A 15,482-nucleotide genomic window follows, 5' to 3' on the forward strand; every position below is an offset into this window, starting at 1 on the left:
TTAATGAATTTTAAGTCATTTAAATTCATTTTCCTTCCTCTCCTTTGATTGGGTATAACGTTTGCTTTCATATATACAAAAGTGTTAAGAAATAAAGAAACTGAAAAACGTCGTCAAACTTCATTCATATTAATCTGCTGAGAAAAAAAACATTAAAATTCTAATCCTTTGTACAGACCCCTCAAAAATCCATATTTGTCATTGATTGAGGGATTGTAGATTGCTGTTGCTGCCTTGGGGGATTATGTCGCCCTAAAAGATAAATTTGCTCATTTGTACATTTAAGGTCGCTAATACTCAAACGTTGGAAAGGGGCTTAGGTGGTATTTGAACCAAGGGTATCAAGAACTTTCCTCATTGTATTCAATTTGCTTGTTATTTCTCTGATATGGGGTACGAAAGCCCATGTGCCTCTATGTGTATAATTGGTTGGAAATTGTCAGGAAATATGTTGGAAGTTGGAATCCCTGGCCATGGAGCCTTTCTAGGGGGAATAAGTGTATTGTAATTCCATTTTGAATTGTATTGTATTTAACAATAATAAACTTTTTCTTCTTCTTCTTCTTCTTCAAGGGAATATACTGTAAGTTGGTTTTGTATTTTGCGCCAAAATGAAATTCTATGGGGTGAATTTTGTATTTAGTTGCAATGACTATAGAATATCCCAATCCATCATCGCCATGCTGGTCCCACCTCCTCCTCACAATCATCAATGGTAACCCATTTTGTGCAGTTTAGTCCGTGGAAGAAAAACCAAACTTTAAGCTAAAATTAACCAATGTTTGTTTAAAGGAAAGCAAGAAAACCAGTGGTTATTTATTATTTGCCATAAACTGCAACAAATTTGTTTAAGATTTTTCTTATAACGAGTATTTTGAAATTGTTAGGGATCCTGACAAGATTGGAGAGTTTATCCAAACTAATATGTTGGCAAGGTGAACCCATCTTGGGGAAATTTCGTTCTTAATTGGGTGAAATGAATACTATTTTTTCACCAGGCTGCTGAAGCTTGATGTCATTATACTTGTTCAAACTTCATTGACAACATTGATTGACAAACTATGTCACCATTTTTTCTTGGTGCAAATTTTTCTAAGTTCGTTTTTTACCTTTTTTTATACAAAATTTAAAGACAAAAAAATAATTGGATAATTTCAGACTGTAGATTTGGGTGTCCAAAGTTTTGATTAGTAGAATAATAAAAACAATACACTTAAAATTATTTATCATTTGTTCGTCACTTAATGATTGCTATTTAGGAAATTAAATTTTCCTCTCATAGTGTTTAAAATATGGATTTCGAAGGAACTCAAATTTTTAAGGTGGTCCTTTGTAAAGAATCAGTAAATACTGCAATTGAAAAGACGAGGGAATGGATATTGGATGGGAAACTACTTTATGCCCATCAGTCACTTATGGACCTTGAAGACTTCCGATATAGTCTTTTATTTGAACTTCACAGACACACTAAAACTCCTCAGGGTGATCAGCAGCTTTTAACATCTTACTTAACCGATATATCTGTCTTGTCTAAGGAGTTGCTGAAGCAAATCAAGCTCATTTTGGTGCGTACGTTGAATGTGGTAAGAATAGAGCCAAAACTAGTCGTCACAGCATTGAGACTGGTGGAAAGAGAAGAAGAGATTGACAAGATGACCCTATCCTGCCAGAATGAGACGGGGTTCCTACCGCCTGATAGACCTAAAATGTGGAAGCATGAAGAGATGAGTGTATTGCGATCTGTTGTTCAAAATAGAGTTGAAGGAAACAGACCGGCTGAACGAGAGACGACCAAAATATGGCTAACTTTACATTTGGAAAGTATAAGAAGTTTGATGCTAGAAGATTTGAAAGTCACCAATCAGCTGTGTGTTCCTGTTTTTTCGCCTGATTGGAACGTTTGTCAAATGTTTCTAGATTTTTATCATGATGCCATGAGAGACAATATAGAAGAGCTGGTCAGAAACGGTTTAGTAGACGATTAGTATCTCTTCCTTCTGAATTGGGATTGTAACACTTATCCCATTGCTGAATGCATGGATCACCACAGCGTCAGGAGTCAGATACAGAATCTTGAAATAAGGTCATTGGTGGAGAAAGAACAGATTTAAAGTTTAATTAACATGTACACCGAGGAGCTAAAGGAAAAGATTAAGTGTCTTTTCCTGAAAACATTAAATACAGTGAGTAAGGACTGGGAAAAGAATGAATCACCAGAAATCGTTATTAACTATAGCAGTACAGCGCTTGCACCCCTTATATTTAAAAATGTTGAAGATCATTTGAAGTTTGTTCGTCAAGACATCCTTCAAGAGGTTCTAATCCTAAGCCTGAAGCTTCTTCTTGAATTTTCAGACACTTTTAAAACTCTAGTTTACAGTTATAAAAACAAACATTTTATGGACAGAAACAAGATTCCTCGATTTACAGAGTTCATGGTTGCTTTTGTTAACACTTGCTCAGAAGTCATTGAACTGACATCTAGGCTAAAACTGCGATTCTGGAAGGTGAAAAATGACACTTTTGATGAAGTTTCAAAGTTATTTGCATCAGTATCTGACACTTATCAAAAGGTCTTAAGTGAATTCTGTGACTATTTATTAGAAGAACCATTTCAAGATGCAAAGATTTACTTTGATGACATCATGACAAGAGAATGGTTAGCATCGACTGAAACAGTTGAAACTATCTGCGTTACTTTTAAGAATATTTCATCGAATATGGGATGCTCCGGCCCGATAATTTAAAATTTGTTGCCGAAAAGGCTCAACTAAGAGTTGCCAAACGCTACATCGCTGCATACTTCAGCAAAAACTGTCACTTCGTACCGCCGAAGAACGGAAACAAGTTGATGAAAAAATTTGTGCAGAAAAGAAACAACTACTAATGCTATTCCATCATATTTCTGAAAATATTGACGAATCTAAATTGAGTCCAATTGACGAATTAGCTGACGTCATTAGTGCAGATGATGTTGGTGTTCTATCTTTGTCCCTTAGAACCCTGACTTGGAAGTACAGGGCTTTGACAGAAAATCATTTGACCTGCTTAATGTCTATTCGGGGTGACTTGGGAAAGTTGGACTTCCACCAAAAAGCAAATGAGGTCTTAGAAGATGTGGGACAAGTGGAGAAGATGAATATGGATGGAAGTATTTTCTCGTATATTCATGTTAGTGCCTCTATTTTTTCATTTTTCAACCGGATAAAGAAAAAAAAAGTTAAAAGGCAGAAATCCATACGTTGTCGTTGAATAACTTTTTTTTTGTTAAGTAAAACGTTTTGGTCCTATAAAAAAAAATAAAAAAATAACGCTCTTGAACTTCGACATTTGTACGCTTGACTTTATCCTCTGCTCCAGAAGAAGCAACTAAAATCAATTCGAGTGATGCACTTTCGGTACCTAAAGTACCTTTTTTATTTGCCTTATTCTTAAAAGGTATCGAACAGGTATCTCATATCCAAACTCCTAACTCATAAACTCAAACAAAAGCTCATAACCAAAAGATCAATTTATAACTAATAATTAAACTTCAAAAATTCCCAAATGGAAAGTTGTCTCCACTAAAGAACGTTTAAATGTCTTCACATTCTCAGTTTCCATGCCTGCAATGGGTAGATTATTTTAAGGGGAAACGACCCTACTGGAAAATGAACATTGCCCTATTCTTATATGATTTTGGAGAGTACAGTTTGTAAGGATGTTGGTGGGTTGTGTGATAGTGACTGTATTTGAAAAATAATTCAAGATCTAGGTCGTCTATACCTTCAATAATACGGAACACGTTGATAAGGTCACCACGGTGCCGTCTGAAATATACTGATGGAATACGAAGCCTAGAGAGTCGCTCTTTGTAGGGAAGATGTTGAAGGTAAGGAATCATCCTTGACACCCTCCTTTTTACATTCTCTGCGTGAAGCTCATCCATTAATTTTGAAGGAAGCCAGACGGAAGTATAATGCTCGAGAAGCTGGGGAAACTTCTCTTTAAAGATAATAGACGGTGATTTGCATTTCTCTCAATTGCCAAAACATGCGTATCAAATTTTAGTAAGGCATTGAAATGGATACCAAGGTCTCGCACTATTTCTCCAGAAGGGATATTTATACCAGACAAAAGATACGTGTAATTGGTAGGTAGCCTACGACCATACTGTAAAACTACACACTTTAGATGGATTTATAAACATAGAATTGGATTCACACCGCTGAGTCAGGGAATCCAGGTCCTCTTGCATAAGTTGTACATCTGTTAGATCTTTTATGGGCAAGTAGATTTTCACTTCATCGGCAAACAACTTTAAAAGTGAATGATGGATAAAAGAGCGTCCCACTTATTACTTCAGCCAGATATTTATTTACCTCCCCTACAACTACCGGTTGAGTACGTTTTAGATAATCAGCTATGAATGAAACTGTTCTTGGTCCTAGGTTGATATAGGACATTTACGAAGCAGTAAGGGTATCGATACCTTACCGAAAGCCTTTGAAAAGCAAATATAAACACAATCAAATGGTATACCTAGGTCTGCAAAGCCCTGAGATGTCAAAAGGGAGTCAATAATTACCTCAAGAAGTTGGGCATTGCAAGCTCTTTGTTTTCAAAAACTATGTTGAGCAGGACTCCAAAGACTATTGCTATCGAAGTACTTCTGAATTTACTTTACAATTTATTTTCCCATCACTGAACAAAAAATAGATGTGATTGAAATTGCCTAATAATTTTTAAATCTGATTTGAAATCCTTTTTATGAAGGGGTTTTACTAAAAGTTTTCTTCCAGCCAGAGGGACACGACCCACGTGCAAAAGATAAACTAAATATGAAAGTAAGTGGTTCTGCAATTTCTGAAGCTGTTTTTTAAATCATTTCAATTACGAATCTGTCTACGCTTGGTGATTTTGATGTGTCTAATTTTTCAAGAATCTGAATCACTTCAATTAGTGAAGAATTTGAATCATATGAAAAATCTTTTTCATATGATTCAAATTAAAAACTTTAGCGTAAAGAGCGGGGCGTTGAGAAGGGAATAGCTCCTTTCATACACGGAGTAATTTCTGTTCGTTTGAAGTTTTAATGTCGCTTCATACTATCAGTTAAAAAAACTAGCTTTTCTTGAACTTAATTCCTGGGTGTTTTTGAATTAATGCAAGGTTGATTTTGGCTCTCCGCACATAAATTATTGAAATAAAATTTGCATATTAATTCTTTTTTTGGCTAAATGGCTTTCTCTTAGTTTTGATCAGACAATTTTGAGAAAAAAGGGATGGGGGAGGAGGCGTGGTTGCCCTACAATATTTTGGCTACCTGAAAAGGCAACTAGAACATTTAATTTTTAACGAACATTTTTATTAGTAAAAAGTATACGTAACTTAAGAATTAACTTACGTAACGAACTTTTATATTCTTATGTTTTTTTTATGTATATGAGGGGGTCTGTCCCCTTGTTAATTCCTCACTCTTTACACTAAAGCTTAAATTTTGTCCCAACTCTGTAAGAATGACCCCTGAATCAGAAAGGCCGTAAAATAAATAGTTGAAATTACTAAAAATACTTTAGCGTAAAGAACTAGGTATTTAGGAGGAGATGAAACCCTCATATGCGTAATAATCTCTGTTCGTTTTAAGTTTTAATGTTGCTCCTTACTTTCAGTTGAAAAAACTTTTTCATATTTATTTTTTCATTGTTTTTTTGTAATAATGCTAGAAAATCCTGCGCCCCCTTCATTGAATTTCTCTTCCCCCGTGACATATTCCTCCAAGGAAAGACATATTCTGACATATCCTTCCATATTCCACCCAAACAGCCCCCCCCCTCAACCCCCCCCCAAACCAAAATAATCCACCTGAAAAACGTCTGTATACTTCCCAATAAACATTACTGTATGTTAACACTGGTCAAAATTTGTAGCTTTTAGCCCCTCCTCCTGGGACTGATGTCCCAAAGACATAGTTATTATGGTTTTAGACAATGCTGAACAAAATGGCTATTTCAAAATTTTGATCCGTTGACTTTGGGAAAAATTAGCTTGGGAGGAGGCCTAAGTGACCTCCAATTTTTTGGTCACTCAAAAAGGGCGCTAGAACATTTCATTTTCGTTAGAATGAGCCCTCTTGCAACATTCTAGGACCAATCGGTCGATAAGATGACCCTTGGGGAAAAGAAAAAAAAAACAAACAAATAAAAACGCACCCGTGATTGGTCTTCTGACAAAAAATACGAAGTTCCACATTTTTATGGCACTTGGTATTAACCAACTGACATATAGCAATCGCAAATTCTGTCGGTCTGTCTGTCTGTCGGTATGTCTGTCTGTTGGTCTATCGGTCCTGGTTTTGCTACTTTAGGCACTTCCAGGTAAGCCAGGACGATAAAATTTGGCAAGCGTATCAGGGACCGGACCAAATTAAATTAGAAATAGAAATTAGAAATCGTTTTCCTGATTTGACCATCTGGGGGGGGGGGTGGGGGGCCAGTTAATTCGCAAAAAATAGAAAAAATGAAGTATTTTTAACTTATGAGCGGGTAATTGGATCTTAATGAAATTTGATATTTAAAATTATATTGTGTCTCAGAGCTCTTATTTTAAATCCCGACTGGATCTGATGACATTGGGGGAGTCGGAGGGGGGAAACCTAAAGTCCCGGTTTTGCTACTTTAGGCACTTCCAGGTAAGCTAGGACGATGAAATTTGGCAAGCGTATCAGGGACCGGACCAGATTAAATTAGAAATAGTCGTTTTCCCGATTTGACAATCTGGGGGGGAGTGGGGGGCTGGTTAATTCGGAAAAAATAGAAAAAATGAAGTATTTTTAACTTATGAGCGGGTGATTGGATCTTAATGAAATTTGATGTTTGGAATGATATTGTATCTCAGAGCTCTAATTTTAAATCCCGACCGGATCTGATGACATTGGGGGAGTTGGAGGGGGGAAACCTAAAATCTTGGAAAACACTTAGAGTGGAGGGATCGGGATGAAACTGGATGGGAAAAATAAGCGCAAGTCCCAGATACATGATTGACATAATCGGAACTGATTCGCTCTCTTTGGGGTAGTTGGGGGGGGAGTAATTCTTAAAAATTAGAAAAAATGAGGTATTTTCAACTTACGAACGGGTGATCGGATCTCAATGAAATTTGATGTTTAGAAGGATATCGTGTCTTAGAACTCTTATTTTAAATCCCGACCGGATCTGATGACGGGGGCGGGGAGTTGGGAGGGGGAAACCTAAGACTTGGAAAACACTTAGAGTAGAGGGATCGGGATGAAACTTGGTGGGAAAAATAAACACAAGTCCTAGATACATAATTGACATAACCGGAACGTATCTTCTCTGTTTTGGGGAGTTGGGGGGGCTAGGTTTAATTCTGAAAAAATAGAAAAAATGAGGTATTTGTAACTTACGAAGGAGTGATCGGATCTCAATGAAATTTGGAAGGATATCGTGTCTCAGAGCTCTTATTTTAAATCCCGACTGGATCTGGTGACATTGAGGGGAATTGAGGGGGGGGCCTAAAATCTTGGAAAACGCTTAGAGTGGAGGGATCGGGATGAAACTTGGTGGGAAAAATAAGCACAAGTCCTAGATACGTGATTGACATAACCGCAACGGATCCGTTCTCTTTGGGGGAGTTGGGGAGGGTTAATTCTGCACAAATTAGAAAAATGAGGTATTTTTAACTTACGAAGGAGTGATCGGATCTTAATGAAATTTGAAGTTTGGAAGTATATCGTGTCTCATAGCTCTTATTTTTAATTCTGACTGGATTCGGTGACATTGGGGGGAATTGAGGGGGGACATAAAATTTTGAAAACGCTTAGAGTGGAGGGATCGGGATGAAACTTGGTGGGAAAAATAAGCACAAGTCCTAGATACGTGATTGACATAACCGGGACGGATCCGCTCTCTTTGGGGGAGTGGGGGCGAGGGTTAATTCTGAAAGATTAGAAAAATGAGGTATTTTTAACTTTGAGGAAACACGTTTGAGAAGGCATGATAAGAATAAAATATGCATAAAAATTGTAGTAAACAGATTTTGCATGGAACTCCCTATATTTTACCCCCCCCCCTTAATGTGTAAATATACAGTCGAAATTATATATTTCCCGTCTATTCTCCCAATGCGTCTCTCTTGTTTCATACCTTGTACTTATTAATTGAATTAACTGTTTAAAAGAAGAACCGGAAAACAAGTGATGGGTGACAGAATGCATTGGTTTTATATAATTTGGACTATATATTTGCTTTTTAGGGGAAGGTGGGTTGACGGTAAAGTATAGGGGGGATCCATGCAAATGGTGTTAGCTACAGCTATTGTGCGTATTATGAAATGTTTTCTTAACATGTTTCCTTCTCTAGGCTTATACACCTAAGCTGTAACTATTGCTGACGAAATTGGAATTCCCTAAGAAGCAAAGTCCTGCGGACGTAACTGTTCCAGTCATCTATGCAGTCAGCACAGTAAAGGGAAAATATTATTGCACTGTGACAGTCATCAATGATGATTTTACATTCATGAGCTTAGCTATTGACTTCTAATTAGTTCCCATGTCCTTTGGGCACAGACAACGCGGACCCCAGTTATTGCTCACCTGTTTCAAAGGGCGCAATTTAAATACGTATTTAAAACGTTTTCCATGAATTTGATGAGCAGGTCATTCAAAGAATCTATGTCAAAAGATAAGGATAAAATTGTAACTGAAATGTATGAAAAAATTCCTACCTATAAAGAACGGTATCGATAATGCAAAAGGGCAAGGTAATCATTTTTGATATTATTCTAAAGTCGGGTGTTGAATATTTCGATAGCCTTGCAGACTCAAAGGACTGCAGGTACATACACAGGCTCTTGGTTCGTTTTTTAGGGGGGGGGGGGATTAACTTAAAAAACAATGAAAATGGGTTTTATTAGTCTGTGGCCTTTTGAAAGAAAATTACTGGTATTTATGTATTATACCTAACACACTCAAGAAGTGTAGTTACGTTAATCATAATGAAATACACCAAAACATGATGTAAATATAATACTTTAGTTTATACAATAGTATAATTTGGGCTATATATTTGCAAATTAGGGGGGGGAGAGAATATATCTCAGAAATGGGTCAAAAACCTAACCTTACCCCCACCCCCCTAATGTACACATATTTGGCGCAAATCATACAAGTCCAATGCATTCTGTCCCCCGTCATTTGTCCTTGTGGCTATGAAACCGGTTTGGTCAGATCGTACATTCAGCTAACAGCTCGACTGTTTGGTATGTTACATGGCCTAGGTAACAAATTATTTTATAGTCTTTCCAAACATCAGGGTGGTTTATCTGACACTACCCCCCCCCCTCTTTCGTTAGTTTATTTCAGCTTAGGGTAAATGTTTAGTTTCGTCACAAGTTTTCTAAAGTGTGTATTACTGCATATAGCAAGATTCTGATGATCGCATATTGTTACTCTGTTATTATTAGAGAAACGCATTTATTTTTTACCTATCTAAAATCCCCCTTCAATGAAACTAAAAATGCGTAAAGTGGGCTTGCTTACAGGTAACATTATCTATAGAGCGAAGCTCCATGAGCCCCGCTGACAGCGGGGTGAGGTTTATATTCTATATTTTTTCAAAAAAGTGTTAAAAAAAACCTCAGACTAGGTTTTATGGCACTTTGTATTAACCAAGTGACATATAGCAATCGCAAATTCTGTCGGTCTGTCTGTCTGTCGGTCTGTGTGTCTGTCGGTCTGTCTGTCTGTCTGTCGGTCCTGGTTTTGCTACTTTAGGCACTTCCAGGTAAGCTAGGACGATGAAATTTGGCAGGTGTATCAAGGACCGGACCAGATTAAATTAGAAATAGTCGTTTTCCCGATTTGATCATCTGGGGGGAGTGGGGGTCGGTTGATTCGGAAAAAATAGAAAAAATGAAGTATTTTCAACTTACGAACGGTTGATCAGATCTTAATGAAATTTGATGTTTGGAAGGATATCGTATCTCAGAGCTGTTATTTTAAATCCCGACCGGATGTGGTGACATTGGGGGGGGGTTGGGAGGGTTAACCTAAAATCTTGGAAAACACTTAGAGTGGAGGGATCGGGATGAAACATGGTGGGGAAAATAAGCACAACTCCTAGATACATGATTGACATAACCGGAGCGGATCCGCTCTCTTTGGGGTAGTTGGGGGGGGGGGGGTTAATTCTGAAAAATTAGTAAAAATGAGGTATTTTTAACTTACGAACGGGTGATCGGGTTTCGGTGGAATTTGATATTTAGAAGGATATCGTGTATCAGAGCTCTTATTTTAAATCCCGATCAGATCTGGTGACATTGGGGGGGGGGAGTTGGGAGGGGGAAACCTAAAATCTTGGAATATTCTTAGAGTGGAGGGATCGGAATGAAACTTGGTGGGAAAAACAAGCACAAGTCCTAGGTACATGATTGCAATAACCGGAACGGATCCGATCTCTTTGGGGTAGTTGGGGGGGGGGTTAATTCTGAAAAATTAGAAAAAATGAGGTGTTTTAAACTTACGAATGGGTGATCGGATCTCAATGAAATTTGATTTTTAGAAGTATATCGTGTCTCAAAGCTCTTATTTTAAATCCCGACCGGATCTGGTGACATTGGGGGGAGTTTGGGGTGGGGGAACCTAAAATCATGGAAAACGCTTAGATTGGAGTGATAGGGGTGAAACTTTGGGGGGGGGGAATAAGCAGAAGTCTTAGATACGTGATTTACATAATCGGAACAGATCTGCTCTATTGGGGTGGGGGTAATTCTGAAAAATTAGAAAAAATGACGTATTTTTAACTTACGAAGAAGTGATCGGATCTTCATGAAACTCAAGTTTAGAAGGATCTCGTAACTCACATCTCCTATTTTAGCTCTCAACTGGATCCAGCATAATTGGGGGGGGGGGCAGTTGGGGGAACCGGAAATCTAAAAAATAGTTAAAGCGGTGATATAAAATTAAACTGGATGGGAAGAATAAAAACCTGTCTAAGATACGTGACTGACATTACCAGGCCGGATCTGCTCTCTTTGGTGGAGTTGGGGGGGGGGGGGTAATTTTGAAAATTGAGGTATTTGTAACTTACGAAAGGGTGACCAGATCTTAATGAAATTTGATATTTAGAAGGATCTTGTGCTTTAAAGCTCTAATTTTAAATTCCGACCAGATCCTGTGACATTGGGGAGAGTTGGAGGGGGAAACCGGAATTCTTGGAAAACGTGAAAATTGGGGTATTTTTATCTTACGGATAGGTGATCGGATCTTAATGAAATTTGATATTTAGAAGGAATTCATGTCTCAGAGCTCTTATTTCAAATCCCGACCAGACCTTTTGACATTGGGGGGAGTTGGAGGGGGAAATATTGGAGTGGAGGAATCGGGATGAAGCTTTGTGGGTAAAATAAGCAAATTTCCTTTATACGTGATTGACGGAACCGTGCTGGATTCGCTATCTTTGGGGGAGTTGAGGGGAGAGGCTCAGTGATTTGGCGAGTTTGGTGCTTCTGGACGTGCTAGGACGATGAAAATTGGTAGGCGTGTCAGGGAGCTGCACAAATTGACTTGATAAAGTCGTTTTCCCAAATTCGACTATGTGGGGGGCTAAAGGGAGAGGAAAAAATAGAAAAATTAGGTATTTATAACTTAAGAGTGGGTGATTGGATCTTAATGAATTTTGATATTTAGAAGGACATCGTGACTCAGAGCTCTTATTTTCAATCCTGACCGGCATTAAATCTCTGATTTTCCTTTTAATTCAATCTATTGATTCATAGAATTTTGTTAGAGCTCATACTGAATGATCTCTTAGCTCTTAGCTCTTCTTGCCTCGTCACAAGTGCCATATGAGCTCTTAGCTCTTGTTGTAGATAGGAGCTTGAAACTTTTACAGTAGTGTTTTCTGATACGCTGACTGCGATGGTGTGATTTTCGTTATGATTCTATGACTTTTAGGGGGTGTTTCCCCCTGTTTTCCAAAATAAGGCAAAATTTTCTCAGGCTCGTAACTTTTGATGACAGAGACTAAATTTCATGGAACTTATATATTTAATCAGCATAAAAATCCGATTCTTCTGATGTCTCTTTTAGTATCCAAATTCTGTTTTTTAGGGTTTCGTTTACTATTGAGCTGGGTCGCTCCTTACTGCAGTTCGTTACCACGAACTGTTTGAAAAGTGTTTTCAAATGGTTTATTAAACTTTATCTGTTTGGGCCGACGTGTAAGGAAGATCAAATACCCACAAGTCATGTAAAGGCTAATGACTGTTTCGAATTATATACCATTCGTTGCAGTAAATAACACAATGCAGTAGGCTATGTACTTTCATACCACAGATAGGTGTAGAGTAGATATTAAGTCTTACTTTCCAACAAATATTTAAGATAATCCTGAGCATAGAATTGAGAAAGAACAGAGAATATCATAAGTGAAATGTCAATATACTTGTAAATAAAATTAAAGCTTAAAATGAATAGAAACTATCTTATGCACAAGAAGGCTTTGATCACATAATTTCACCGCTTTATACTTGATCTTTCTTTTAATGGGTCAATAATTAAAGCTCTGGCACAAGAGAAATATGTTGAAAAGTAATATTTTTTTTTATAGTTTCAAGAAAACTTAAAAGCTTTAAAAAAACTCTAGCAAGCATTCAGGATATATTAAGTCTAAATTCCGAGTCGAGATAGGGTTCGGAGTCGAGGCTGAAGGGTTGATGGCCCCTTCGTTTCGGTTGTTTTATGTTTTAACTTTACTCTCCGATTTTTTAGATTTTTTTTATTCTCTATTTAGCTTCGTCGCGCTATGTCGTCGTTTAAGGCAGATCAAATACATGGAAGTCATTCTGTGTCTAAAGGTTTTATTTTAAGGATAGTTAGGCGTAATCTCTGCACTAAATGTTATAAGAAAGAATCATATTTCGCATGAAAAGCGAAAACTGATTACAGGCTCTTAAAAGGGTAATAACAATAGAATAAAGACCATAAAAATAACTCCGATAAAGCTGTCTCTCTCTAAATGTATTAAAAAGCAAGAACTATTTGTATTATCTTATTATCCACGGAAATTGAAAATTTTGACTAAAAATGAAAGCGAGTAGTGGTCACGGCATAAAAAGTCGTCTTTGAATAATTATTAAACATGTCTTGATAATCAAATGCTTCCATTTTAGTTTCGGAAAATTTTAATTTTTTTTAGAAGCAGCCGAAAAAACGAAAAATAAACTTTTAAGTACATTTGGAGATGATCTTTTTTTGTTTAAGAAGTTTGTTTTTTAAACTTCATTTTTAGAAACTAATCACACAATCACGTAAAATCATGTTCTCAATCACTGGGGAGTTTTATATGAGGCTATTATGTAGTGCTCAAATAATTGTATATTTCATAAATTCTACCAAGTGACGACTTTGTTATAGCAGGATCAGTTAATTAAAAGGGCAACAAAAAAACTGAAATGACAAGAACAAAAAAGAAAGAAAATACCATTCTTCTCTGAAAAATACAAGCTCATGTATGAATGGGTTCTCAGACATGTTGAATTTCATAGCGTCGTTTTTATCAAATTGTTTGAATTTTTTCAAATTGTATGAATGGGCGAAAATATTACAAGAGACCTTTCAAGGGTTATCTTTTGAAACTGACCCTTAACTCGAGTTAATAACCTGTCCCATGTTTTAAACTTTTCTTTCAGTGCAGTTAAAACAATCATTTTAGCTGATTCAACACGTTCAAGGTAATTAACGATAAGTGAAGAGCAGCGATTTAATGCCACAATGAGAAAAGACTTGAAGCTTGAAACAAGTGCAAGCAGTGCAGTGCAAGTGCAAGTGCAGTAGCTCCTCTTCAATAATAACCGAAAATCTAAATAGTTTTAGTAGCAACATATAAATCAAGTCAATCTAGTTTCAAAATGATTCCCAATTTATCTTTTCCATTATTTATTCCCATTTTATCTTTTCCTTTTCCATTTATCATTTCCATTTTATCTTTTTTTTTAATCTATCATAAGTTTAGAGGTAGACCGGGGCCTATTAATTTTTTTTCTCGTAAATAAACAAAATCATTTCATATTAGCTTCCGAAACAATTGTGCAATTTGATACATCCACTTCACTAAGATTTTATATTTTGCACTTAATTTAAGAAATTTTTCTCCAAATGATGAGCGGTAGGGGGTTAAATCTCCCTCAATTTTTATTTGTAGGACTTCTAATAAACAGCTTCAAAATTCGGACCAAAATATTAAATTTAAAGTTTTGGTTACCCCTCTCCCCGAAAAGATCTTTCTCAAATAACTGATATGTAAGTGTCCAATGGTGCAGAACTTTGAGCGTGGCAGGAAATATAGTTTATAATTATTCTGTATTGACGGTACATTTTTGACGGTTGCATTTTTAGGCTCAAATTCCTTCATTTTTTTGGGGGGGGGGGGGAATAGGTCTACATAGGTCCAACGATGACGTTTGCATAGGGAAGGGGTGCAAAATGCACACATTTGATTATCTATTTAATATTTTCAAGTGTCAGCCCTTTAAAAGGAAAAACAGCTAAAACTGAATCTCCTATGTCAATGCTCCCTAAAGTAATAAAATATGTAACCCCTAGGTCATGGCTATGGAATAACACATGTGATAAGACTTAAGTTGAACATTCGTATGTTATGTTTAGGTTTCCCGTCTATAAAAGCAACTCTAGAATTAAGCTTTATGATCTAAAAGCAATGGTAACACGGGCACACCGAACACAACTGTTAATGGACCTCTATATTAACAATTTTTGTTCTTTCGAGGATCTTTGTGGTTGTCCTGGGTACTAACTGTCCATAGAGCTGTCTATTTACGGGTTTGAAGGCAAGGGGGTGCACAACTATTATTTCAGAACTCTCGGAAAATTAGAATTTTGGATTTTGTTTTCAGTGTGATTCTTAATTTGGAAAAATCAGCTATTTTTTCCCTGACCGAGAAAGTAAATTCTATGTTAATATATGTATAATAAGAGATTTAGGAATTTTGTTTTAAGCACTATTTTCGGTGATAAATTGTGCTATTTGTGTTTGAACTTCAAAACAAGTATCAAGTAGATTTTTGCACGGTTTTTGCAGCACGTGTCAATCTAGAGGTTCCTATATTTAGGAACCTCTATTATCGTATTATCGTATCTGGAGGTTCCTATAAATATTTAAGCTTGTAATTAATCAAATAAAAAAAAAATTTTAACTGAAAGTAAGGAGTGACATTAAAACTTATAACGAAAAGAAATTGCTCCGCTTATGAAAGGGTTTGTCCCCTCCCCAACGCCCCCGCTCTTTACGCTAAAGTTTGATTCTGTCGCAACCCTACTTTTTAAAACAATAAAGAATTATATATTTAAAATCAGCATTAAAATTTGATTCTTTTGATGTCACTATTGGTATCAAAATTCCGTTTGTTGAGTTATGGTTACTATTTAGCCGGGTCGCTCCTTAATACAGTTCGTTACCACGAAC

At 36.6% G+C, this 15,482-nt stretch overlaps 1 protein-coding gene across 1 annotated transcript; it reads left to right on the forward strand.

Moving 5' to 3' along the window:
* The first annotated feature begins 1,292 nt into the window (after nt 1-1,292).
* LOC136034333 (exocyst complex component 3-like) lies at nt 1,293-1,985 on the forward strand. Its single transcript, XM_065715465.1, has one exon. It carries the CDS (start codon nt 1,293-1,295, stop codon nt 1,983-1,985), a length of 693 nt encoding a protein of 230 aa, XP_065571537.1.
* The last annotated feature ends 13,497 nt before the right edge of the window (nt 1,986-15,482 follow it).

Source organism: Artemia franciscana, chromosome 13, assembly GCF_032884065.1.
Source record: "Artemia franciscana chromosome 13, ASM3288406v1, whole genome shotgun sequence".
In the NCBI taxonomy this organism is placed as follows: Eukaryota; Metazoa; Arthropoda; class Branchiopoda; order Anostraca; family Artemiidae; genus Artemia; species Artemia franciscana.